The 24726-nt window shown below is 38.1% G+C and overlaps 2 protein-coding genes across 2 annotated transcripts in view; both read left to right on the forward strand.

The window, feature by feature from the left end:
* The window catches only part of LOC133442329 (protein GPR108-like), a 16492-nt gene extending 2428 nt beyond the window's left edge, over window positions 1-14064 (forward strand). The window contains exons 2-18 of the mRNA XM_061720296.1: window positions 2923-3042; window positions 5210-5260; window positions 5481-5572; window positions 5664-5728; window positions 5824-6017; window positions 6109-6171; window positions 6264-6365; window positions 6440-6573; window positions 7843-7918; window positions 8058-8131; window positions 8368-8485; window positions 8596-8726; window positions 9194-9237; window positions 9331-9380; window positions 9743-9826; window positions 10202-10323; window positions 12419-14064. Coding sequence (XP_061576280.1) covers window positions 2923-3042; window positions 5210-5260; window positions 5481-5572; window positions 5664-5728; window positions 5824-6017; window positions 6109-6171; window positions 6264-6365; window positions 6440-6573; window positions 7843-7918; window positions 8058-8131; window positions 8368-8485; window positions 8596-8726; window positions 9194-9237; window positions 9331-9380; window positions 9743-9826; window positions 10202-10323; window positions 12419-12506 — 1608 coding nt within the window. The 3' untranslated portion in view covers window positions 12507-14064. The remainder of the gene's footprint in view (window positions 1-2922; window positions 3043-5209; window positions 5261-5480; window positions 5573-5663; window positions 5729-5823; window positions 6018-6108; window positions 6172-6263; window positions 6366-6439; window positions 6574-7842; window positions 7919-8057; window positions 8132-8367; window positions 8486-8595; window positions 8727-9193; window positions 9238-9330; window positions 9381-9742; window positions 9827-10201; window positions 10324-12418) is intronic.
* Window positions 14065-15460: 1396 nt separating this feature from the next.
* Window positions 15461-21818, forward strand: soul5l (heme-binding protein soul5, like). The gene is made up of 7 exons (XM_061731388.1): window positions 15461-15554; window positions 16302-16361; window positions 17321-17402; window positions 17499-17619; window positions 17713-17852; window positions 18963-19126; window positions 20583-21818. Coding segments are annotated over exons 1-7 (1056 nt in total). The 5' UTR covers window positions 15461-15552; the 3' UTR covers window positions 21070-21818.
* Window positions 21819-24726: the final 2908 nt, after the last annotated feature.

Raw genomic sequence — 24726 nt, forward strand, 5'->3', positions numbered from 1 at the left:
AAAAACTTGGGTTGTTTATTTCAGTCTCTCGTTTCAACAGCCCGTAACCAACAGTAACAGAACACTAACTCCTGCTAGTGAGTGGCCACTACAATATAATATTTTGGGAGAGGGCTCTAATGACCCGAAAGTGTGGTAAAATGAAGCGACCCACTAGGGCTTCAGAGCAACAAAAGTTTGACATTTATACATAGGGTTGTCAACTCCCTGAAAAATAAATAAGGGACACCTCATCGACAGGGCCGGCCGACCCGATTGCCTTCACCCTTCCTGGCGTGGTGACATTTTTTTAGCCCCTTTTTTGTGTGAGTGAAACGATTTTTTAACTATTTGACTCGAACCTGAATTGAATTGGATGCATATTTTTGAATGCCATGAACACATGGAAAACAAATTATTATCCAGCAATTCACTTTAATACAAAATAACAAAAGGAAATGAATAAAATAAGTATCTTTCTTAAACAGAAACCTGTCCTGCGTAACTTAAAATTGTATAAATGATAGGGGTGTAACGATACACTAATCTCACGATACGGTACGATACACGATATTGAGGTCACGATAACGATACGATACTATAGCAGTATTTTTTAACAACCTTGAATGAGGAACATATGACTGGAAAAAATTGTCTTTTATTTGAAAGACACATAATACAAAACAATGCTGTGCGTTTGCCCTATTGTTTCAGTTTGTAATGCTTTATAACTGTTTAAGTTTTAAAGAGAAAGCCAGGCCAACCATTTTCCACAAACTGAACTAAAAGTAAATGTCAGGTTTGCATTATGATCTTCAGTTTCATACAAGTAAAAATATTTTGCCACAAACTGAATAGTTTCTCTCATGTATGATTTGACTTTTTTCTTTTCCAGAAATTTAACAACTAAAATTGAATAAATAAATACAAGTAAATAAATACATACAATTTTACATCATAAAAAAGATTGATTCATGCTCACCTTATAAGTGTAATAGGAGATTTATTTTTGTTAACAAGGTTATTTTGTTAATTCAGGGTTCATTATTTTATAAATATATTCTTTATATTCTGTAAATCAGGGACTATAATTACACTAGTCAGTTGATCTGTAGTGATTAGTCTGTTTTAGATTGGGCGGTGTGATACAGCACTAGGTGTTGTGTTGATGTTCTGAAATCCTACGCTGTTGAGCGGACTTTGAAGTACACTGGAACTCAAGCAGAAGTTGTCCCGTGTTTATCCTGCTCACGACCCCAAAAAGGTTTAATTTAATAAGGTAAGGCTTAACTCTACACCAGACTTAAATAAGTAAAGGTTCAGAGCTCAAAACAGGACCGCAAAACGGGACTACTTTCTTCTGAGCCTAGTAAGATTTTGGTCCGCGCGGTCGCGGTGCGGTCGCGGCCGTGGTCGGATGCACGTTACTAGTCAACACAATAGATTAATATTAATAACCCAATATCGCAATACAGGTTGTCACCTCCACGACACGTATCGTGACGTTTTTGTATCGCGAAATTTCGTGGCACGATATATTGTTACACCCCTAATAAATGATTATAAAACTGTAGGAGTTTGGGAGGAAAAGAGCTGAAGAATGCTTTTTGTGGACGAAGGAAAAACTAGTGTTTATTTTAGGCTGTCGTTTCAACAGCCCGTAACCAACAGTAACAGAACACTAACTGAAAACTCATCATCATCATTAAAGGAGCATGAGGCGGGATTGAGCCAGGATTTATGAAAAAAATGTGTATACGTTTTAAGTTTTCTAGTAATAATGTCAGATGAAGCGTTCCAAACCAAAAAGAATGAGCCCTCTATCGTATCTCTCCGTTGCCTTGAACAGGCTGTGTGCTGCAAAATGTGCTGCAATTCCGGGCCGGAATTTCCCACGCTGTCCTGTGGATGTGACGTCACATGACGCTGCATGCGCGTTCTCCCGTGCCGGCTTCACTGTTTGCTGCAGTAACCCCGACGTGGCGCTAATGAGTCTCATTTCTTATTCTTGCCTCAAGCTCCTTTAATAACGGCTAGATTCTTGTTAATTTCTAACCCACTGAAACTAAACAGTGTCCTGCTAGTTACAATATATTGAAATATTTGAATAATTGGTACCCCGGAATTGCCACTCTATTTACATGATGTCACTGTTTTTTATGAAAAAAAAAATACAAATTAGTTATTTTCCATGTAACACATGTTGGGGCCTCTGGATTTTTGTTTTAAATCTTCTTAAATATAATTCTTAATCTATCACACATGAGCAACAATATTGTGTTGTGTTGTTTTTATTTTTCCCAGTGTCAGATTGAAAAGTTATTACCCTTTTGGGTCATTAGTGGGAAGAAAAAAAACAAGTTAACAATTGAGTCCAATTAAAACTCACTATCTAATCTGACAGTTATTATGCAATATAATCATGCATCCTGTAATGTATTGTGTAATGTCAGGGTTTTATGTTGGAGAAAAATAGAAAGATTTTGCAACATTTTCATATTATAGGTCTGTGCTTCAAAAGCTTGTAATGTGTTTTGATTAGGACTGAAGTTGACTGATCTGAGCATCAAAAGGGGGATACATTTATTCAACATTAATGTCTTTTGGGAGTTCAGGGGAGAGAGCTTTTTTTGTCCTCTAATAACCTGAAACATTAGTACATTATTCACGGTGTATTGTTGATAAAGTAAAAATTTAAATTGAGTTTCAAATTTTTTCAAGAAAGCTTCTTTTTTTTTTTTTTAGAAAAGGAAAAGGCTTTTTTATGAACTAACACAAGCAAAATGGTGGCCAACATTTGTGGAACAAATTACCTGAAAGAACAAAAAAAAAAGGCCCTAACGACATGCGAGAGTTAAAGGTTTTGAGTATAAGCACTAATGGATGGCTACATGCCTGGACATTTTTTATAGCATCTCATATCTTGTTTGCTTCTCTTGACAGAATGAAACGCGATTTGCCGTTGACCTCAACAACTTTGGTTTCTATGCTAATGGGACGTTGAATGTGAGCCTGTCTTCTCTGTGGCTCCAAGAAAAGGATGTGAACTACAGCATGTACCCGGTAAGAAGTGTTTATTTTATGTAGGGAAGCTTTTTAGCTACCAGTGCATTTTCATAAGTTTTTCTTCGTTGATCGTAGTGAAAGGAAGAGAGGCAAACTGTATTAATTTACACAGGGTGACCACAAAATTGGCTTTGTCACAAAACAGTTGCTTAACTGCACTCATCTATGTTTATCATTCACTAAACATTGAATTAATCACATCAAATTAATTTCAACCAACAATTAACTGATTGTGTGGTGTTAAGCTTTGTAAATAAACTCAAAAAATTAATTGTAGTAGATCCTAAACAAATTCGTTTTTCAATAGAGGTGTAAATATCGTCATCTATTCTGATACAATTAGAATTGTTTCTCCTCATGGTCACACTATGTGAACATAATTATACACAACCAGAGTTTGGGCTGGCTATTTCACCATACCTGGGTGTAACCAACTTAACAAGGTGAGCCTTGATACTCCCTTCACTATCATCTTGAGTTTTATTGACCTCATACCGGGGAGTAGTCAAAGAAAACCCAAGGCAAGTTGGACGTCCTAGTCAAGAATTTGGTTAACATTTTTAACGAATGTAACACTGATCTTCCATATCTGAATGTGTTTCTCTTGTTTAAGTGTGCCCCAGAAAGGCATCATACTAATTTAAGGCTTAAACTTTCATTTATTATTATTCCTCCATATAACATTGGATAAAGAGTTGTTGAGTAGATCTTCCTTTCAGATTCTTTTCTAATGTCAATAACCTAATAGTTGATGAGTATTTGTTGTCAAAAGCACAACAAAAAAGTGAACCAGGTTTTTCTTTTCCTAATTTGTGGGAGGTCAAAATTATGATTTAAACTAATCCCTTCCTCTGTAAATTAAATGCAGAATTAGATAGTTAGATGGAATTAGATGGTTTATATGAGCTGATTGCAGAAAGAAAGAAGCTGCTTTTAGAAGCAAGGAGGACATTTTACCAAAGCCCTTGGCTATTCAGGATATGGATGTATTTAAATCTTAGGATGGGTTCAAGTATTGCAGAGGCACAGGAGGATGCAGTGTGTGTTTGAGTCATTATTTAATCTATGCTCTGTAACGTATAAACAAGATTATGATTAAAATATCCCTCACCCAGCCCATGCAAACAACTCGGTTGTAGTACTGTCACTTAAAATCACTTTAATGGATCAATATTGCTGTTCAAGTAAAGCAGTCAGTGGTATTGAACCATTTCAGATGAATGAGTGACAAAGTGTGGATGACAAACATCATCCAGCTAGTGTTATAATAGTTATACAGATTTTTTCTTTTCAAAACGGTGTCTAATTTTATCATCAGTTTTTAATTCATTTTCTATCCTTTTTTATCATATAGAGAAAATATTTTTATAATATGGTGAGAAAGGACACAGGGTGCATTGTTTTATCTCTTTTTATCCCAAAAATCAACCAGCAATTATTTTGATAAATCATTCATGTCGTCATTCTCCAGTCTCAGCCCCTTCAGTGTCAGGATCAGCAGCTCTCATACCTGTTAGTAAAATACTGAACCTTTTGAATTTTGGCTGAATGAAAAAAGGCAAATCAACTCAGACTTTAGCCTTTTTTTAGTGTTTGTTTTATTTTATTTTTCAGTAAGAGAAATGAAAATGATGGAGAAATTAAGATAATCTGCAGATTTATCTCTAATGAAGAAGAAAAAAAAGATTAGTTACAGTTCTAATAAAGAAGGAAACACCAAATTGTTTAATCATCAGGCACCCCTTGTGTTTTTAAGTTCATTTCCAGGTGGGAGTTTCCAGTGGGACATAACGGCTGAGCTTAAATCAACGTTGGTTTTACTAAGCCTTGCATGAGTTTCCAATTTTATATTGTAAAAGGCAGTGCTTTGTTTTTCTTTCTCTCCATCTTTGAGTACCTTGAGAATGCACTGTGGGTAGTCCTGCCAGTAACAGAATTTTTGGAGTAAAATGTTTTCCAGGAAACGGCAGACTGATGGAATACAAAATTGATCAAAATCATAAAGTGATGAACTAACACCCTTCTTATGGGAACGTGGATTTAAACTACAGTGTTTAAGCAGCTTATTTTTACATTGGCAGGAAATATGAAAAGCTGGAAGCTGGAATATTGAATGAAACAATTTAATTATGAGTGTTTATTGAAAACACTTTCTTCTTTTTAGGTTGGTTTCAGCCTATCGCGGTCACGTGTTAATGGAGTCTTGTCTTACACAGTAAGTACATCTCACAAATGTCACAGCAAACATCGCATGTGGTCACTTTCAGGCTAGTTTTTTAAAATATTTTCTATGCCATTTTTCTTTTCAGTAAAATGTTTAATAAACACAGTTTTATTTTATGTATTTAATGCTCTAGAGTTCTCTGTATAAATGCTACGTTTAGTGAGGATGGGTTCAGATGTTAAGGACTGATTGATTGTTGTGTACACTAAAGGCTGAGGAGACGGAGACGTGCCCTCTCACGGTGACAAAGCCAACCAGCGACGAGCCTCTCATCCTTTTTCTTATTGATATCAACAACTTAAGGTGTGTGTATACAGTATATTTCAACATCGATGTTTAATGACGTTTAGAATATCGCCCTGACAGCTTTTCTGTGATGATTTGTGTTGTGTAGTGTCAATGTGAGAGCTATGGGTGACCAAGACAACATCCTGACCTCGAAGGCTGAAGCAAATAAAGGTCAGTGTTGTTTGCATTCTGCTACAGATAACTAAAGAAGTGTAGTCATTTTAAAAAGACTGAACCTTGAACTTTTTTTCTCATGTGTACTTTAGGTCAGCTAGACAGGAAAGCTAGACAGGTTCCTGCTGATCCTGCAGGGGATAAACCATCTGACAATGAGGACAAAAAGCCACTCCAGCCAGGTGATAAGTCGAAAGAAAATGAAGATAAGAAGAAAGAAGCTGATAAAGAAGAAAAACAAAACTTTGATGTAGAAGATAAGAAAGAGGAGGGAAATAGATTTGTTGTAAGCTACATTTGTGTGTCTGTATGTGTTTGTAATTTTGTAATTGTAATTAACGGATTAAACTAAACGCTTAACTTTTATGTTCTTGTAGCTGGACAAGGCTACTCAACTGACCTTAGCGTTGAGCAAAGTGAATGGCTCCTACAGCTTTAGTGTAAGTAACATGTTCTTAGTCGTTGTATGCAATAGGAGACAGTATTTGATTGTCTATACATGCACATATAACATTATAATCCTTTTCCACAGTTTAACATTTTGGTCGGTTTGAAGGCGCAAGGTCTTTACAACCTCAAGTTCCACTACTGTAAGAACAGGGTGCCTGGTATCAAACTGCCTTACTCCTTCACGGTGAGTTGAGGGCAGTTGTAAGTCAAGTTATACAAAGGCATGTGCATGTGTCAATCTGAATGCATCCACTACAGGTGGAGGTGACTGAGAAGAATCCAGAAGGCTACCTGTCAGCAGCAGAAATACCGTTGTCCCGCCTTTATTTATTTATGGCCGGAGTCTTCTTCACTGCTGCCATGGTGTGGGTGTCCACGCTGATGAAGCACAGGTACACAACGGACATCTGGACACAAATGCTTACCACATACAGTCTTGAGCTTCCCTATTTCAGACCACTTCAGCCAGTTTGTGGTAAATTAATTTGCAGAGTCATATAGTTTGTTTCCTGTCAACATTTGCTTTGTAACCAAACTAAAACCTTATATTTTGTCTTATATGCTTATGGGCTGCATACTGACGTGCACAAAACAAACACAAAGATCAACTTCTTTTTTTTTTTCTCCTTCATGGTGACTATCTGTTAAAAGAATTAAGATGCCGATAGTTACTAGTTTGCTTCACATAGCATTAATACTTCAGACCAGATGGGGGCAGCATATCACTAGAAAGTTCAGTTAGCTATTCGCACAAGACTCAAGGTCCACAGTAAAACCCTTGTACAGCTGCATTGTTTTGCTTTTGTGTTCACTGCAGCAGCTGTAGAAATGGTTGTGGGGGTGTTATTGAGCCCTGAAGCTGCAGTGAGTGTAGTCTGTTCAACATGGCTTCTAAAAGGGTTGTTTTTCTTTCATATGCACACATGGTTTATTTATTTTTAGATATTTTAAAGTAAAGTGTGCATCTTTAAGATTGGAAAAAAAAAAGTTTTTTATTTAGCTGAAATGATTTCTGTATTAACACAAATGAAGGGTGATCTTTGTTTTTTAATCAATTGTATGTTTTAAAAAACAAACACATGAAACTGCTGTGAAGTAACTGTTTCAGAATTTCAAACCAATACTTAATTGAAAAATCATGAAGTAAAAGTGAAACGGATGTTTTCCTTAACCTTTTAATGGCTGACATAAAATGATTCAAAAGAAAGGTTTTTAATTTGAAGTGTTATTATTGAAATTATGAATACCCCAAACTTTAACAACAAACTTCTAAATGTATTTATATTTTTTGTATCTTTACCAATAATTGGGAAATGTTGTTTTTATGTATTTCTTATGTATAAGACTTTTTCTGTTTTTAGTAGTGATTCATAGGTCTCAGAAATGAACATATCAAATATGAAACATTTGACATTAAAGGGGTTAAATGCTTGTTAAACCAAAACGGGTGATGATTATCACCTGAAATGTGTGATATACGACACTTTGGCAATTCCTTATTTTGCATTTTAGGTTTTATTTTCATTGTATTGTCGCTAAAAAACTTTTAAAATAGGATGTGAACACCCTATAAATGCTACCTGTCATTAGTCACAGCAGTGATACACTTTCAAAATGTTAACTCTTTCTTTTCTTTTTTTGTCCCGCCTGTTTGTTTACAGGTACAGCGTGTTTAAGATCCACTGGCTAATGGCTGCACTAGCATTCACCAAGTCCACGTCGTTGGTTTTCCATAGTGTAAGAGTGCCATCACTGCAGTGTCCACTAACATGTCATGTTGTAGATCACATTTGTGTTGGGTTATTTCTGCTTTTACTGATAGAAAGAAGAAAAACATTTACACACAATTGCATCTTTTTTGTTTTCTTTCTCTCAGATCAACTACCACTTCATCAACACTAAGGGACATCCTATTGAAGGCTGGGCTGTCATGTATTATATAACACACCTGTAAGTACAACTTTTGCAGGATATGTTTTACCTTCTTTGTTTTGTGTGGGTTTTTTTTGTTGCTTTTTTAAAGTACATTTTATCTTTTTGGAATCCTAACAGCCTTCTCTGTTTGTATTTATTTAATTGATTTCAAGGCCAGGGTTTCTACCTGAACTGTAGCTTGATTGATGTTCCTCACTGCTAAATGGCTTTGGATAAAAGCGTCAGCTCAGTAAACTGTATGTCCTTCCCAGGCTCAAGGGGGCTCTCCTGTTCATCACACTGGCACTGATCGGCACAGGCTGGGCTTTCGTCAAATACATCCTGTCTGACAAGGAGAAGAAGATTTTCATGATAGTCATCCCCCTGCAGGTGCTCTACTGTAGATCTTCACTTGAGAAGCAATAGCTACACCTGAACTTAGCATGTTTTATGTTGTCACTGAATTGGTTTCAATGATTTCCTCGCCTGCCACCACCCAGGTTCTGGCTAATGTCGCTTACATCATCATTGAGTCTACAGAGGAAGGCTCCAGCGAATACTATCTGTGGAAGGAGATCCTCTTTCTAGTTGACCTTATCTGCTGCGGAGCCATCCTTTTCCCTGTTGTTTGGTCAGTGTTGCATGTCATCTGACAAAATTGTATACGTTGTAGTTTTTAGGATTTTAAAATATCAATAGAAATTGAATAAAGACTAATTTGGGGACTAGAGGGGAATCTGCTTCGATAAAGACACACTACGATAGGAGAATCTGTATAGGAAAATGTTTTGGGGACATTACACTACCTAGTGTCCTTCATCTTCAATACCTTTTTTTACTATATTATTCTATTGTATTTATACCGAACTGCTATGACAACAAAATTTCAACTTAGGGATGAATAAAGTCGTCTATCGATCGAAAAGTGTGTTTAACTTCTGTATTTGCTCGCCAAAGAGAACTTATGGTGGATAAATGTCTAGGTGACTGCTACTTTTATTCAATTAGAGAAAAGTTTAGTCATGATTTAAGTTTTTCAGTTTGAACTCTTCAGCTGTGCATCAGGAAAAACGTGACATCACTCAACTGTCTCCACAGGTCAATCCGTCACCTGCAAGAGGCTTCGAGCACAGATGGCAAAGGTGGTACAATTCCTGATCTGTAATGGTCACATGAGCTGCTGTTAAATGTTTGTGTATTAAATGTTGTCTTTTTTTTCTTTTTCTTTCTTTCAGCTGCCATGAATTTGGAGAAGCTCAAGCTCTTCCGGCATTACTATGTGATGGTGAGAAAAATTATTTCTCCTAATGTTTCATCCATCTAAGAGATCAGGCCATTCTTTTGTCTTTGAAAATGTAGTTTTGAAGCCAGTTGTGATAAACTAACAGTTAATATGGAGGGTCGCTGAATTAGCTTACCAGATATGTTTTATTATGTGGTGACAAGCGTTTTCCTAACAGTAGTTTTTGCTGAGTCACTACATTTGGCAAGACTGTTACAGACTTGCAGGTTATGGCTGCAGAGCTGGAACCAAAGCAATCTCTCCTAACATCTGACCTTCTTAAAAATCTTTGAACTTTTTTATTTTTTTTTAAGTAGTCCATTTGTGACTTTATGTAATTGTTGAAATTGTGTTCTTCGTTTTAGATCGTCTGTTACATCTACTTCACAAGGATTATAGCCATTCTGCTCAAGATCACAATGCCTTTCCAGTGGCAGTGGTGCTATGAGGTGAGACGGCGACGATGCACAATGACGGGCTGACTTTACTGCAGATGATTTGCTTGTAATGGCTTGGGGGGGGGGGGGGGAAGAAACCCTCTGTACCTCACTCTGAATAAACAATGACTAGCATGGTGTGTGGCAGGATAATGCTTACTCTTATGTTTCGGTCTCAATTAATGCCTCATGGTCCGGTGCCAGTAATCAGAAATTCATTTAAAAGCAGAACAAACAATGTGATGTAACTGCAACTGTAAGTGCTTGGTTAGATGCCAGTGTTACACTAGCCCTCTTTGATCAGGAGTTATATTTGATTTTGATGCACATGTTATTGATCCCTCTACTCTGCGTTATTAAAACATGCACATTGTCATGTTTCCTCAGTTTCTGGTGGAGGTGTCTACTTTGATCTTTTTCGTGTTGACGGGCTACAAGTTCCGACCAGCATCAAATAACCCTTACCTTCAGCTTCCCCAGGATGAGGAGGACGTAGAGATGGATGAAGTGTAAGCATGCACACATTTCTTTTTATTTAATTATTTAAGAAAATGGTCCAGTTTGTCACAAAATAATGAAAAATATGTAAGAACCTTACAGTAACGCCCCGTTGTGCATTTACCGGTACTACTGCAAGAGCAGAAAATATTTGTTACACTCATTCAGTCACATCAGCTCGGAGGACTTTTTGCCCATTTCTCAGCACACAATGTTTCATGTATACGAAGTTGGTAGGTTTCTCTGCAGATCTACTGTTTTCAAGTCCACCTACAACATGTGGAGTTGAATAAGGTCAAGACTTTAACTTATCAGCACTTAATGAACAGATGTTCTTACATTTTTCTTTAAAATTCACTGGAATATTGCTTTTTTTTTGTCTCTTTTTTTACATTGCTGAGTACCCCTTATTAGTTACCCCAAATTAGTAGGTCACCTGTCCTTTTTACATTAAAGGTATTGTGACATCATTTTTAAAATGCTTTTAACACTATTAAAAGTCTTGGCCAACATCCCTCAAATGTGTCTAAAAGAGTGTAACAAGAAAAACTTCACTCCAGTACTCTATTCCTGGCTTTTTATTACAGTGTTTTTTTGCGCCGTGAAAAATGCTTCCTTTCCCCCCTTTCCTGTCAATCATTGCTCCGCTCCTCCTCCGAACCTCCTCCTCCTCCAGCCATACGCTCACAGCGGCGTCGGAGAGTTAAGCCGGGAGCGACAGGCGAAGCATGCACGGAAAAGCAGGAGGGCGAACCACAGCAAACAATCATAAAAATAAAGGCATGCAAGCAGCACTGTCCCCTTATCTTAAGTCCAGTCAGTGGCCGCGGGTCTTCTTAGCAGTTCTCCTCCGGTGATTAGAACAAAAGAGGCTCTAATCAGCTCCGTGTTAAGCCTCATTTATGGTTCCGCGTTAAATCGACGCAGAGCCTACGCCGTAGGTTCAGCGTACGGTGCGCGTCGCCGCGTAACCCTACGCCGTAGGATCTGCGTCGGTGTAACGCGGAACCATAAATCAGCCTTTATGGTGCGCTGGAGAGGAGGCAGGGAGCTGGGTGGAGGGGGCGGGCCGTTACGTAACGGCAAGCCACCAAACCACATGCGCCGTTTTTGCATAGTTATGCGGAAAATCCCAGAAAACACACAATACACTGAATGTTAAAAGTTTGTTGTTTTTTGGGTGTAATTGATGTCAAGACACCCAACAAAACACAAAAAATCAAGAAAAATGTGTTTTTCATGTCACAATCCCTTTAAGTGAAACAGGGTTGGATGTCGAGCTGACTCCCTCAATAACCTGCCCCTGAGGGCACACTAAATCACAGGTCTGATCTGATGTAAATAGGCTCAGGCAGGATGGTGAGGGGTCCGCAAGCTCCTCTGTCTCACAGCAGAGGATGTGATCAACCAACACATTACGGGAACCATGAAAGATCATCCATTTTTGGAGCAACTGGTTACTAAATTGACAGGCCGCAGCTTTGCAAGAACCAAAACTCAGGTCATTATCAAGATCTATGTGTTCAAAGGTCACAATGCCAGGAATGTTAAAGAAGGACTGGCCATATTCAATTTGGGTTACAACATTTGTGGGACGCCAGTCCACAAATCCCGTTACTGTTTATGGTAGCATGGATCTGGCGCACGCTCCATCTCCTGCATTTCAGAAAAGTGAACTCAAAAACTGTTATTACAACTTGCAGCCTTCGAACACGCTGATAGCAGGGAGAAGAGGGCTCTTTTTCTGGATAAAAACACTATTTATAATGCAGTATGTTTAGGTCAAACTTGAGATGGAGTATTTTTGAAAGCTGCATGCCATTCACTGGGACAAGTATATATTATAGTATAATATTGCAGGGTCTGTCAGCAAACACCTTTCTTCTAGTGCTACAGTTAGCTGAGAGAAGACCAGAAGTTATAGCAACTCATGGACACTAAAAGCCTGGTCTGAATAACTGCTGTGGTAAAATCTCTGCAGAACAAGACCAGAAGTTTGTTTTACATGTTCAAAGCTTGTGCTTCTCCAACAATCTTTTATTAAAGTATATGGAGATATAAAGAAAATAACACTTCCCTTCTGTTACCATCTTTTTTTTCTTCTAGTGTGACTGAGTCGGGCGCACTTGAAGGTATTTCAAAAGTCAAGAAGACGTCTAACGGTCGCGAGCGCCAGAAAGAGCCAGCCTTGTGAGCGATGAGGTGGACCTTTGGGAGAAGCCAACTAACCACCCCTGGACACCCTAGGGGTCCACAAGGACCAAGACTCCCAACCTCCACTGATGGCTCTCCTTTTGAAACTCTTTAAGTGTTGCAGTGGTCACGCCCACTGTCTGGCTATGCAAAAATTAAAAGAAATAAAAACAATAAAATACAAAAAAAACATGTTGGGAGCTCAACATTTCCTTGGAACACTCCACCCGGAAACAAGAGGCTCCAGGGGCTTCTGTTGCATAGACAGGTGGAGATGTGGAAAGGAGCTCTGATTTTCTTTATCCATTTTTTTTTTTTTTTTTTTTCAGTTTCTCTCCAAAGATTATTATTATTATTATTATTATTTTAGGAAATAAATTGCTCTTTAGTGTTTTTATATTAGCTATTTAAAATGGTACTTCTGCAAGCTTCTTAGCCTTTCATGTGTGAGGTGAAAACGTGTGTCTGAATGTGACAAAAAAAACCACAAGATTTGAACACAAGTCTTTTTTTTTTTCCTCCCCCTTTTGGAGATGATAGCCAGACTCAGGTAAAAGGCTTTTCATTATATTTAAAATTTATGAAACAACTGTCACTTTCCCACTATTCAGGGTTGGTAATTTCCCATGAATCATTGTGCAACTTCATCACCACACAATACCATACATTGTGTCTTCAAATATATATTTGATGTGTATATTGGAGTATATGTATGTAAGAGGTTGTATGTTTCAGTATATCAACTTTTTACATATAATTTTTTTGGGTTCCTGTATCATTGTGTATGATGAAGACTGTCACTGGATCGCTGCTGTAATTTAGTGCTTTAGTGGTTGAGGACAACTTGCTTTTCTGAACTGAGTCTATGTGGTGCTGTGTGGACCCTTTTTTTTATATATATATAAATTGAATAAACACGTTTCCAGATTTCAGGCTTTTAAAAATGCGGAACCATAGCCCCACATTTGTGATGGCCTTGCCCCCCCCTTTTTTTTTCATTTCTTTTTTGCATGGCCGTGCTTACCTGGGCAGAAAAGTGACCTAACTTTTTTTTTTTTTTTTTAATGCCTCTTCTTTTGGTTTTAACATTTTGCTCTTGATGTGAAGCTTCTTTGATTAATTGTTAATGGCTGATAATTTTATGACAGGTCAGGAAAGTGTGCAGCAATTCTGAGTTTGATGGCCATTTGTAAATAGGGTTGTTGATACTAAAGAGACGGTTATTACACTTTTAAGAGTGTTTCAGATTTTTGATGGTTCGCTGTATTATTTTTTTTAATCTTCCTTGTAATTCCCACATGTGAGGAAATGGGGAGAAGCTACTGAGATTTAACCAATCAGACTTGTCCACCAGGACAGAGCTGCACAGTGTTTACACACAATTTTACATTTCTCCTGGCTCTAGGCGTTAAGTATCTTGGAGCAGAAATGATAACAGGTGGTATACATTTAGTTCAGGTGGGTGAATAAGGCTTATATTTGCTTGTTATTGATCGGTGATGTTTATATGAAATGTCACAATAAAGTTGGATTTCTGGAAAGAATTCAGATCACATTTATATATATGTATGTGTGTAGGTATATGTGCGTGTGTGTGTGTGTGCATGTGGTATGTATATACCAAATTGCATTCCTTAGGATGAATTTTACTAAACAAATAAAATGCTCTCACTCAATACAAAATGTTGACCCTCGAACCTGAATATGAAAGAAAAAAATTACAAGAATAATCACCTGAACGTGTATGTTTATTTGCAGTTGTGTATAATAAGTGGTGATCATTTAAAAAAATTGGAAAAAATAGTGACAAAACAAAAAGGCAGGCCACAGGTGTTGGCCTGATACACCACCCTTTTGAAAAGATGTAAAACGAGTTTACTGTCACATGTCCTTACCAGGACGAGAAAGCTGTCATTTGTTACTTTATAGGATTTGTCAAAATATGACTGGTGCCATATAAAGCTCCCATTTCATCAACTGCTTTACAGCTCCGGTCATGTATCATACCACACACACACACACACACCACATGTTCCTTGCCGCATACCCCTTTTTATAACAGTGTTCAAGGTAGCATCTTTTCAGGTAGGCTATAGTAAATACGTTAAATAGTAAATAGTAAATACGTATATAGTAAATTTTTTAAAGTAAATGTTTAAATGAATGTTGAATTAAATTAATATATATATATATATATAAATATAATTAATATTAATATTTATTATATGTTAATTATATACATATTAATATATATAATATAATAAATGTCATATCATATATTGATATATATTATATATGAATATATATTATGATATATGAATATATATTATATATTAATTATATATATATTATATATTAATTATATATATTATAATTATATTAAATTAATTTATTATAATATTAATATTTATAATTAAATGAATATTTATATTTATTCATATTTATATATTACATAAATATTTAAAATAGTAAATACGTATATAGTAAATACGACATGAGGATAAAGTACGTGGGGATTATTCCACTGTGACGTCACAAAAACTTGTAAATCTGAATCACAGTAAATCTTTTGAAACCTAAAAGGATTCCCGAGCAAAGTGACAGGATTGTGCCATGCTGGTGTCTTTGATCTATTTGTTCAGACACTCGGATATATTGTTTGAATGTGTTATTATTATCATTGATGACATAGTGGGAACTCAAACCTGCTATTGTCCTCATACATCCCCTCCTGTTTGATGCGCAGTATGACTTCTTGCCGATGGCGGAGAGTTTTGAGCAGACCTCATCTCTCCCCATCTGTCCTCATCTGTAGGAGATGAGAGATCTCAGTCCAATCAGAAACCCCCTCCCTGGCTCCGGTGAGCGGTGGGCGGGCCCTGGGCGGGCCCTGGGCGGGCCCCGGCCCCCCCTGGCCCCCCCCCGGCCCCCACTCCTCTGCAGTCCGCAGTAAACCCGCCGGCTCCGTCCCGGTGCAGCACTGCAGTCTCATCACATCCAGCTCCGACCGCTGGCAGGTGGAAACACACCCACGAGGGGCTGCGACAATGTGAGTAGAGATGCTGATCATCCACATGTTAGTAATGATCATTTAGAACAGTAGTGTATGGCTCAATCTTATTTATAACAGTTTTTTTTTGTCTTATTCCGGCGTGCTGCACAGTTTAGGTAGATTTTTTTGCATCACTCCTGAATTGCCGTGCTGGTGGATCGTTTCCGATTTATTTTACAGGCTACTTTAGAAAAAAATATATATAATATATTTTAAACAAATCTGTTTTATAGCCTAAGTGTGAGGTTTAAATATCACGAGTGGCTCATTGTAAAACGCTTTTTGTGTTTAAATGGATGCCTGGTTTAGGTAAAATTGTCCCCGGAGGCTCTGATCAAGGAGATATAAGTGTCTCGGCATCGATCCTCTGTGACCTTAAAACGCCTTTGATTTTGAGGAGCCACATCCTGATGATGCAGCAAATCTATCCCTCCCTCACCTCTGCGCGTCTGAGAGCAGGAAAACGTGTCCCGTTTCATCTCTGCAGAGCAGACTCTGAATGCAGCACCTGCCAAGTCAAAACGCCTTTAATGCTGGCATGATTCTTTATTTTTATTCATTTTGGAGTTTCGTTTTGTTTTAGTCTCCTATAACATCTCTTATTCTGCATTGTGCTTTCTTTCACATCTTACCTCAGTATACCAGGGCGGTGTACTTGGCCGTTGCTCCCTTTTGAATTATTTTTTACATTTCAGAATAAATGTAGTTTAAATGCAGATTTATCATTTCTGTGTCCTTCTCCAGGGCTTTCATCTCAATCTGTTCCATTTTGGCCCTTGTGATTTCAGCAGAAGGTAGTGTTGGGTAAGTTTTGTGCCTCAGATGAACGGATGCTCAGAAAAAAGAAGTAAAATAAATAACTAGAAAATATGAATAGGGTATATACTTCTGTCTGTAACATCACCTAGTGGCTATTAATAATGTTCTAACGGACACCGTCTATCCCCTCTGCTCTATCCTGCTCTATCCTCACCGTTTAATCCTGACTGCAGGGAATAAGTTCTCTTATAGCAACAAGAGCATAAGTAAGCTCCGGCAGTAATGCACTTAAAAGATTCAGATCAACTACTCAGATCGTTTTCTGTACTTGGCATGTTTATTGTGTGCTCTGCTTGCATGTTAGCAGCTCCAGACTCCTTAAAAAGCAATGCTTTCACGCAGAAGATAAGGATTCAAAAGCAAGGCGAGATGTCAGTCTGACTTCCTCTAGGATTCAATGGCAAACATCAAGGGATTGTTGCAAATCCTGCACATCTTTATCTTTGTAACTCAGAACATTATGAGCAGTCACTTTTAAAACTAATAATCCTACTACTACCAAAAGATAATGCTCAGTCATAAAGCTAAGCCAGTTAATATTGTAACTGCAAAACAGCCACATAGATACACTGATATAGAGAGCTTGTTAGCGTCTAACTGAACTGGCTCAGTTTCCCTGCTTGTCGTATATTAGACTTCCAGTTCATCCCAAGGGTGTTGAACTGGATTATCCGGGCTCTTCTGAGATCAGTTGAGTATTTTTCACACCAAACTGGGAGAATGTTTATATACTGATCTGATTTAGAGCATAGTAGGATTAAAAATGGGCCTTAGCAAGATTTGGAGGAACACCGGTGTCTTTTGTATGCATTGGCAGTAAGGATTTTAGCGAAAACCAACTTAATAGTCAAACATAAATATAAAAGAAATGGGGATCCAAATATTTGTGGTTAGAAAGTATTTCCAGAACAGGAATATTATTTGTATTTGTCACGATTTCATAGACCGAGTACCAACAACAGCTTCTGCACTGAATCAAAGGAGTGTCTGGAATACGAACTGGTCTGCAAAACAGATGAGTATGAAGTGAGTGACCTGCTCACCAGCTCAAATACACACATCACCTGACAGTCAGACTTCTTTCATAGTCTTACACAGATGTATTTGTGTGTCCTTGTGCAGGTACGACACTACAGCCCCACCCGCTGGGTGTCAACAGATGCTGAAGCCTATTTCATGGGAGTGGGTGCTGCTATGGCCTTCAGGAGACTTTTCCAGTACATCACTGGAGCTAACGAAGGAGGCAAGGACATGACACCATGAGACAAGATTAGTTTTTTTATTTATTTTTCCTTCAGCTTTGAATTGTTTATTTAATTGTATGTGTTTTGGACAGGCGTCCAGATGGAGATGACCGCCCCTGTTCTCGTGAAGATCCCAGAGGAGACCAAGATGTGGGAGCCGGCTATCTACACGCTCAACTTCCCGCTGCCCGCTGCCTATCAGGACAAGCCGCCTGCCCCCACCAATGACAAGGTGAGCTGACGGATGATCGGGGACGAGGGCGGGGGAGCCGTTTACTGCAGTCATGCAGTTTCCCCGGAGCTGGAGAGCTTCCCTTACCTCTAACGAGGTGGAATGCAGTTTATCCTCCCAGGATGTGTATGTAATTTGATCAGTGACTTTTGATTCAAGATCAATAAAGTGCATTAGTGCATGTTGAGTATGAAGTAACTTGAGCAGTGCTCCCCCTCAGCAGAATTAAAATAAAAAGTGCAACGTCAGCTTGATAACATACAATTGCATGAGCTTAATATTCATGAAGAGGTGAATTAATAGCATATGACACCTTGTGTGTGATTGCAGCAGAGGTTCCACAGTTTTACAGTCAAATCAACCAGCTGATTTAATAAGACACTTTTCCTAATTAATAAATAGATTTGTGCTTCTTTTCCAGTCCTGTTTTATCATTTTCATAGGTCTGGAGTTTACACAAATCCCAATTGGGTTTTAAACTTCAGCTTTTCAAGTACCGTATTTTCTGGACTATAAGCCGCTACTTTTTTCATAGGTTTTGAACCGTGCGGCTTATACAAAGGTGCGGCTATTCTGTGGATTTTTCTTCCACCGCTAGGGGGAGTGCTAACCGGAATTAGAATAAAAACTAAGAAAAAATAAATGCAAAGAAAAATACGCTACTTCTTCTTTAGCAGATAGAAGTAGAAGCAGATTTCAAACAGATACATAGATAATAAATACCGTTATTTTCTCTTGGTTCTGTCCCGTTTTAATCAGCAAAGTTGCTGCCGTGTTAAAAGACACTGTTAGGAAAGGATCTATTTAGGTACAAACATGTACATGATTTACAGTTCAGAATCCTTCTGTACATGTGGTAAATATCTAATCTAACAACAGAAATATCTGCAGCTGAAATATCTTTTTTTTTAAATAGAGCAGATGCGGCTTATATACAGGTGCGGCTTATAGTCCAGAAAATACGGTAAATACTGATCCAATACTTGATCTGTCCTAGAGTGGATCTCATGTAAAGATGGAAATAGCTTGTTGTTTACAGGTGTATTTGGTTTTGAGTTGTTGCCTTGTGCGGTGGACCCTGCTGATGTTTTGTCTGTGTTGCCGGCACAGCTGTACTTCACCGAGATGCCAGACATGGATGTGTACGTGAGGAGTTACGGAGGCTGGATGCTGTCGGTCACGTCCAGGCTTCACGCCCACCTGCTGACTAAAGAGCTGGAGAGAGTGCGAGCATCCTACAACCGCAGTTTTCACTATGGAGTCGGCTATGACAGGTGCAACATACGTTCGTTTTTCCCCTCTGCTGCCCTCCAGCTTTGCTCTGGTTTCCTGGGAGTTCAGCCATTTTACACACTAGTTGTGTAACTCTGTCCTGCATGTTTTGTGCTTGTGGAGTTTTGTGATCGACAGCTTCTCCTGTTGTGGCAACCGAGCAGGCTCTATTTTTCAGTGTGTGTCTTGTAGGAATGGGCGATATTTTACCATTCACGATAAACCGTCAAAAAAATTCCCCACGGTAAGAATTTGTCATCTCACGGTAAAAACGATAAATTGAGGAAATGAGCCGAAAGAAAGAAAGAAAGAAATGAGCCTGAAAGAAAGAAAGAAAGAAAGAAAGAAAGAAGAAAGAAATGAGCATGAAAGAAAGAAAGAAATGAGCCTGAAAGAAAGAAAGAAAGAAAGAAAGAAAGAAAGAAAGAAAGAAAGAAATGAGCATGAAAGAAAGAAAGAAGAAATGAGCCTGAAAGAAAGAAAGAAAGAAAGAAAGAAAGAAGAAAGAAATGAGCATGAAAGAAAGAAAGAAATGAGCCTGAAAGAAAGAAAGAAAGAAAGAAAGAAAGAAAGAAAGAAAGAAAGAAAGAAAGAAAGAAAGAAAGAAATGAGCCTGAAAGAAAGAAAAAAAGAAAGAAAGAAAGAAAGAAAGAAAGAAAGAAAGAAAGAAAGAAAGAAAGAAAGAAGAAAGAAATGAGTCTGAAAGAAAGAAAGAAAGAAAGAAGAAAGAAATGAGCCTGAAAGAAAGAAAGAAAGAAAGAAAGAAAGAAGAAAGAAATTAGCATGAAAGAAAGAAAGAAATGAGCATGAAAGAAAGAAAGAAAGAAAGAAAGAAAGAAAGAAAGAAAGAAAGAAAGAAAGAAAGAAAGAAATGAGTCTGAAAGAAAGAAAGAAAGAAGAAAGAAATGAGCATGAAAGAAAGAAAGAAAGAAAGAAAGAAAGAAAGAAAGAAAGAAAGAAAGAAAGAAAGAAAGAAAGAAAGAAAGAAAGAAAGAAAGAAAGAAAGAAAGAAAGAAAGAAAGAACTGAGCCTGAAAGAAAGAAAGAAAGAAAGAAAGAAAGAAAGAAAGAAAGAAAGAAAGAAAGAAAGAAAGAAAGAAAGAAAGAAAGAAAGAAAGAAAGAAAGAAAGAAAGAAAGAAAGAAAGAAAGAAAGAAAGAAAGAAAGAAAGAAAGAAAGAAGAAATGAGCCTGAAAGAAAGAAATATTCCCGTTGATGACACTTTTTGTATTGGTATTTTTTTTATCGTTATTGGGTTAAATGCCAGAAATGATCGTGATACATTTTTTTGTCCATACCGCCCATCCCTAGTGTCTTGTCTATTTTCTAGAAGTATAGGTGCCATCTGTCAATGAGAGCAACCGACTGATTGTTTAAGCTAAAAGAATGAAGATCACAGATCAGACCCTCAGTACTTCTAACCTTTGTGTCCATATCTCTCTTGTGTCATCCTTGTGAAGTCCCTTGAAGCTGCTGAACAGACACAACGAGGTGTGGTACGTGGCCGAGGGGGAGCCGGTTTGCACGGATCCACAGGAACCGACTCCTGCGCACACAACCATCTCCACCACGGCCGACTTACCCACGGACTCTCCGTCTGACCCTCAGCCAGACATCCTCTCCGATTCACCCTCACTTCCTCTCTCTAATCTGTCCTCAAACGCAACATTCAACTCTTCGTCGCAGCTGCCCTCCGACACGCCCACTGTCCCCCCATCCACAGCACCGACCGCTCGTCCGTCTGTCCTGCCTTCTGACGCTGCAGCGAGCCGCCCTCCTCCCTCCACTCAGATCTCACTGGAGCCGGCCGTCAACTCCTCCGACCCCGTCTCCGTGAGCCCGTCGCTGGAGCCGCAGCCCGACGCCGGTGTGTGGAACAGCACGGCCCACACCTCTGTGGACACACAAACCGATCACACTGAGGCCCAGCCTAATGATGAGCATTAGCAACAGTCAGATTTCCTTCATGCTCTTTTCTAAATATATCAACATGTAACCTAAATGGAAAGTAAACACTGGGGGTGTCTGTCTGTGTGTTGGACAGACAGACAGCCTAGTTGTCATTGTGTGAAGGCTGCGTAAGCACTCACACTGTCGTGGTCCTGTTCCTCTTTATAATCTCTGTGCCCGTGTATCACACCAACTCCTTCTTACAGCACTCAGTCATTACACATGTTGTATGATAGCTTTGCACCTGCAGCTTCCTGTGTCACCACTTTCCACTCTGTCCCTCTGATGTGGACATATCTGCATCATAGGGTTAAGAAAGCTGTATGTGTTAGTTTAAAAGTAATTATTCAAAGTTATTCTGTTTAATGAAACTAGGCTGAGGGCAGGAACAGAACAATGGAAGTCTGTGTTCAGCTGATGCGCATCGACGCTGGGGATAACCACGGTAGGTCATTACATCACAGGAGACCCAACTATCTTAACTTGATGTTTGACTCTGTAATTAGTGGTTCTTGATCTTTCTGTCCACTCTGAACTTCCTGTAAAGCTTACTCTCATCCTACTGTAGGTTTTTAGCAACATGTTGTGAAACCACTGTAAATTCAGCTTGCAGGTTCATTGATATATTTGCTTCACTGTTGTGTAGTTAAGAAATGTATTAGTGAATCTATGAAACGTAGTATCCATGGAAAACATGTCTTGTTTTTCAGTTAAAAACCCCATGACCAATAAACAATTCAAAAGTGTTTTCTAAGTCTGAGTATTAAAAAGTAAATACCAGCAAAACTTTCCTTGTAACACAGCCCAACTTTTTTTTTGGCATGAATAAAGTTCGGATTACATTTCCCCAATAAACTTCCCTGATTTATGTTGCTTTAAAGATTTTGTCTGATAGAAATGTTAGGGTTAGTCAGTACTGGAGTTGAGGGGGGATGAGGGGGGATGGCATCCCCCTTGAAATAAAAACGGCCAAAATCATCCCCCCAGTAAAACTGCCATCCCCCCTTTCCATCCCTTATGTCATTTCATCAATGAATGTGGTTTTACTGCTATTTCAACATTTAGAGTCATCACCAGAAAAATAACACCAGAAAAATAACTTATTTGACAATTTTTACCTGTTTCAAGTACATTTTCACTTTAAATAAGTAGGAAAATCTGCCACTGGGACAAGATTTTATCTTCTTATTACAAGCAAAAAAAAACTTGTTCCACTGGTAGATTTTTCTACTTATTTCAAGTGAAAATCTACTTGAAACAGGTGAAAATTGTTGTTTTTTCAAGTTATGATTCTTGTTTTAAGTGTAATGAGATTTTTTTTTACTAAAATGAGACATTTTAACTAGAAATAAGACAAATATTCTTGTTAAGATTTTGAGTTTTTGCAGTGATCCATTTTATTTATCCTGTGAAGGACAGAGTCATATTGATAAGTTCAGAAAACTGTTTTTTATTGTTGTGTTTTGATGTATTTGATGTAAGCCCAGTGGATATTTACAGCTTACAGAAGGCTGCATTTAACTGCTGCTATGTCATTCCTGCAGTATTTTTGCAGGTGTTTTGGTCACTCCTATTATTTGTAATATATTATATTATTTGTAATCAGCACAAATTATATGTCCCCATATGATAAATTCCACCATCCCCCCTGAATTCTTTTTACAACTCGAGTACTGGGGTTAGTAGTAGTTAGTTAGTAGTTAAGTTTTGGTTCCATCTGAATTCAGTGCTCCACCAGCACTTATAGTACTGGAAGAGATCGTTTCAGCCTTCATAGTTTAAACGCTTTGTAAAGAAGTGTTGAAATACCACAAGTTTCCTTTCATCTATTTTTTATTCCACAGAAAAACATATTCCATACAGAACCTGGCTCACTTTGCCCAGTCTGTGATGCCGTCATTCGTCCCCAACGCGTTTTTCTTATATCTGTAGACAGCACACCGTGAAGTGGATTCATCAGCTGTAAACATCAACAGGTTTTTCCCTAACTTCCCACCTGAATTGTGTTTGGCACTAACTCTCCCCATGGGTGCAAGGCAGCCTTTCTTAGACATATCAGTGCTGTAGCGCCTGCACTCTTCACCCAGAGGTGGTTCTTTAGTGAGCTCTGCAGTCGACGGTCATCAGTGTGTTCAGCCCTGGGGGGACGTGTTGTTGTGTCTCCGGACTCTGTAGCATGCAGGGCAGGAAATCCAGGAAATGTCATGCAATGCAATTCAACTTTTATCAGTAACTGAATGTGAAACTAAATTAGAGTATTATTGAAGATTATCTCTCATTTGTATGTCGTGCTGTGTTTTTTTTCGTATCATAATCTCCCATTGAAAAAGAAAATGAACACATCTAAGATACTGCAGATAACACATGCAAGCTAACAAGTAACTGGCAATTACTTCTCTTCTCTTCTCTTCTCTTCTCTTCTCTTCTCTTCTCTTCTCTTCTCTTCTCTTCTCTTCTCTTCTCTTCTCTTCTCTTCTCTTTTCTTTTCTTTTCTTCTCTTCTCTTAATTAATTTTAATTAGTTAATTTTGTTGCTTTTCAAATATTCTTTAACCAAAATTCCTCCTAAAGAAACTCTCAACATTGAAACAATGATTAGTTATTAAATGGTCATGTGATATTCGTACTAAAAGCCTTTATATTTCAGACTCTTCACTCGTATTTGCTCGGACAGTTGTGTCTATTTTTGTTGCTGTGGGATCCTGTCAGGCTTGATTTTCGTGTGTAACTCCTCATGTTTCCGCCCTTAGAGCAGTTATAACATCTGTCTTCATCATGTCCAGCCGACAGCACATCCAATGAACCAGTAACGGTTTGTTCCCCTGCAGGTCTTCATGTGATTATACGTTTTTCAGATGAATTTGATTCCGATTCTGCTTTGGTCCGTGTTTAATACTCAGTGATCAGTAAGTTTGGCATGTTGTCTGTCACAGACTGTTGGGAGTGGTCATGTGATGGACATCATGGATTGAGGTGTGGAATTCTGAAGTGGAAGTGTGTCTGATTTTGATTTTGCTTGGTTGTCGTGGGGGATAACTTTGTGGAGTGGGCTTCAACATTTCAGCTGTGATCCTGACACGTCTTATCTTGTGATAGTATTTTACATCCTAGACACTGACGTATTGTGCACATAAAACCATTTCTGCATCATGTCTTTTTATTAAAATGTTAGATTTTTTTCTTTCAAGATCGTGACTAGAATAAGGTGATCCATCACTTTATTTTACCATCATTGTGGGAAACCTGTTTAATGCCACTAGGTGGCAGTAATTACTATTTTATAATACAATATTAAATAATTATTTAAATATCTTTTACTTAGAGGTCCGTGGTCAGTCAGGGCAGGTTATGTTTGACTGGAGACATGATGCAATGTTTTTATCCATAATACAAGAAAATTACGAGAAACAGTATTTACTTACTTAAATTGTTTACTCTTTATAAATATATAGTTGGGACAGAACAGTGTTTGGTGTAGAAACTTTTTCCTGCCATCTAAAGGCTTCCCCGAGGCCTTTCTTTGTGGAGTTTGTATGTTCTCTGTATGTTTGTGTGATGTTTACCCACTTATTCCCATAATTCACAAACACGCATGTTCTGTTGATTTGTGGTTTTAAATGGTACGTCATAGTGAGTGTGAGCGTGTTTGTTTGTA

This window comes from Cololabis saira, chromosome 1 (genome assembly GCF_033807715.1).
Source record: "Cololabis saira isolate AMF1-May2022 chromosome 1, fColSai1.1, whole genome shotgun sequence".
NCBI classification, from domain to species: Eukaryota; Metazoa; Chordata; class Actinopteri; order Beloniformes; family Belonidae; genus Cololabis; species Cololabis saira.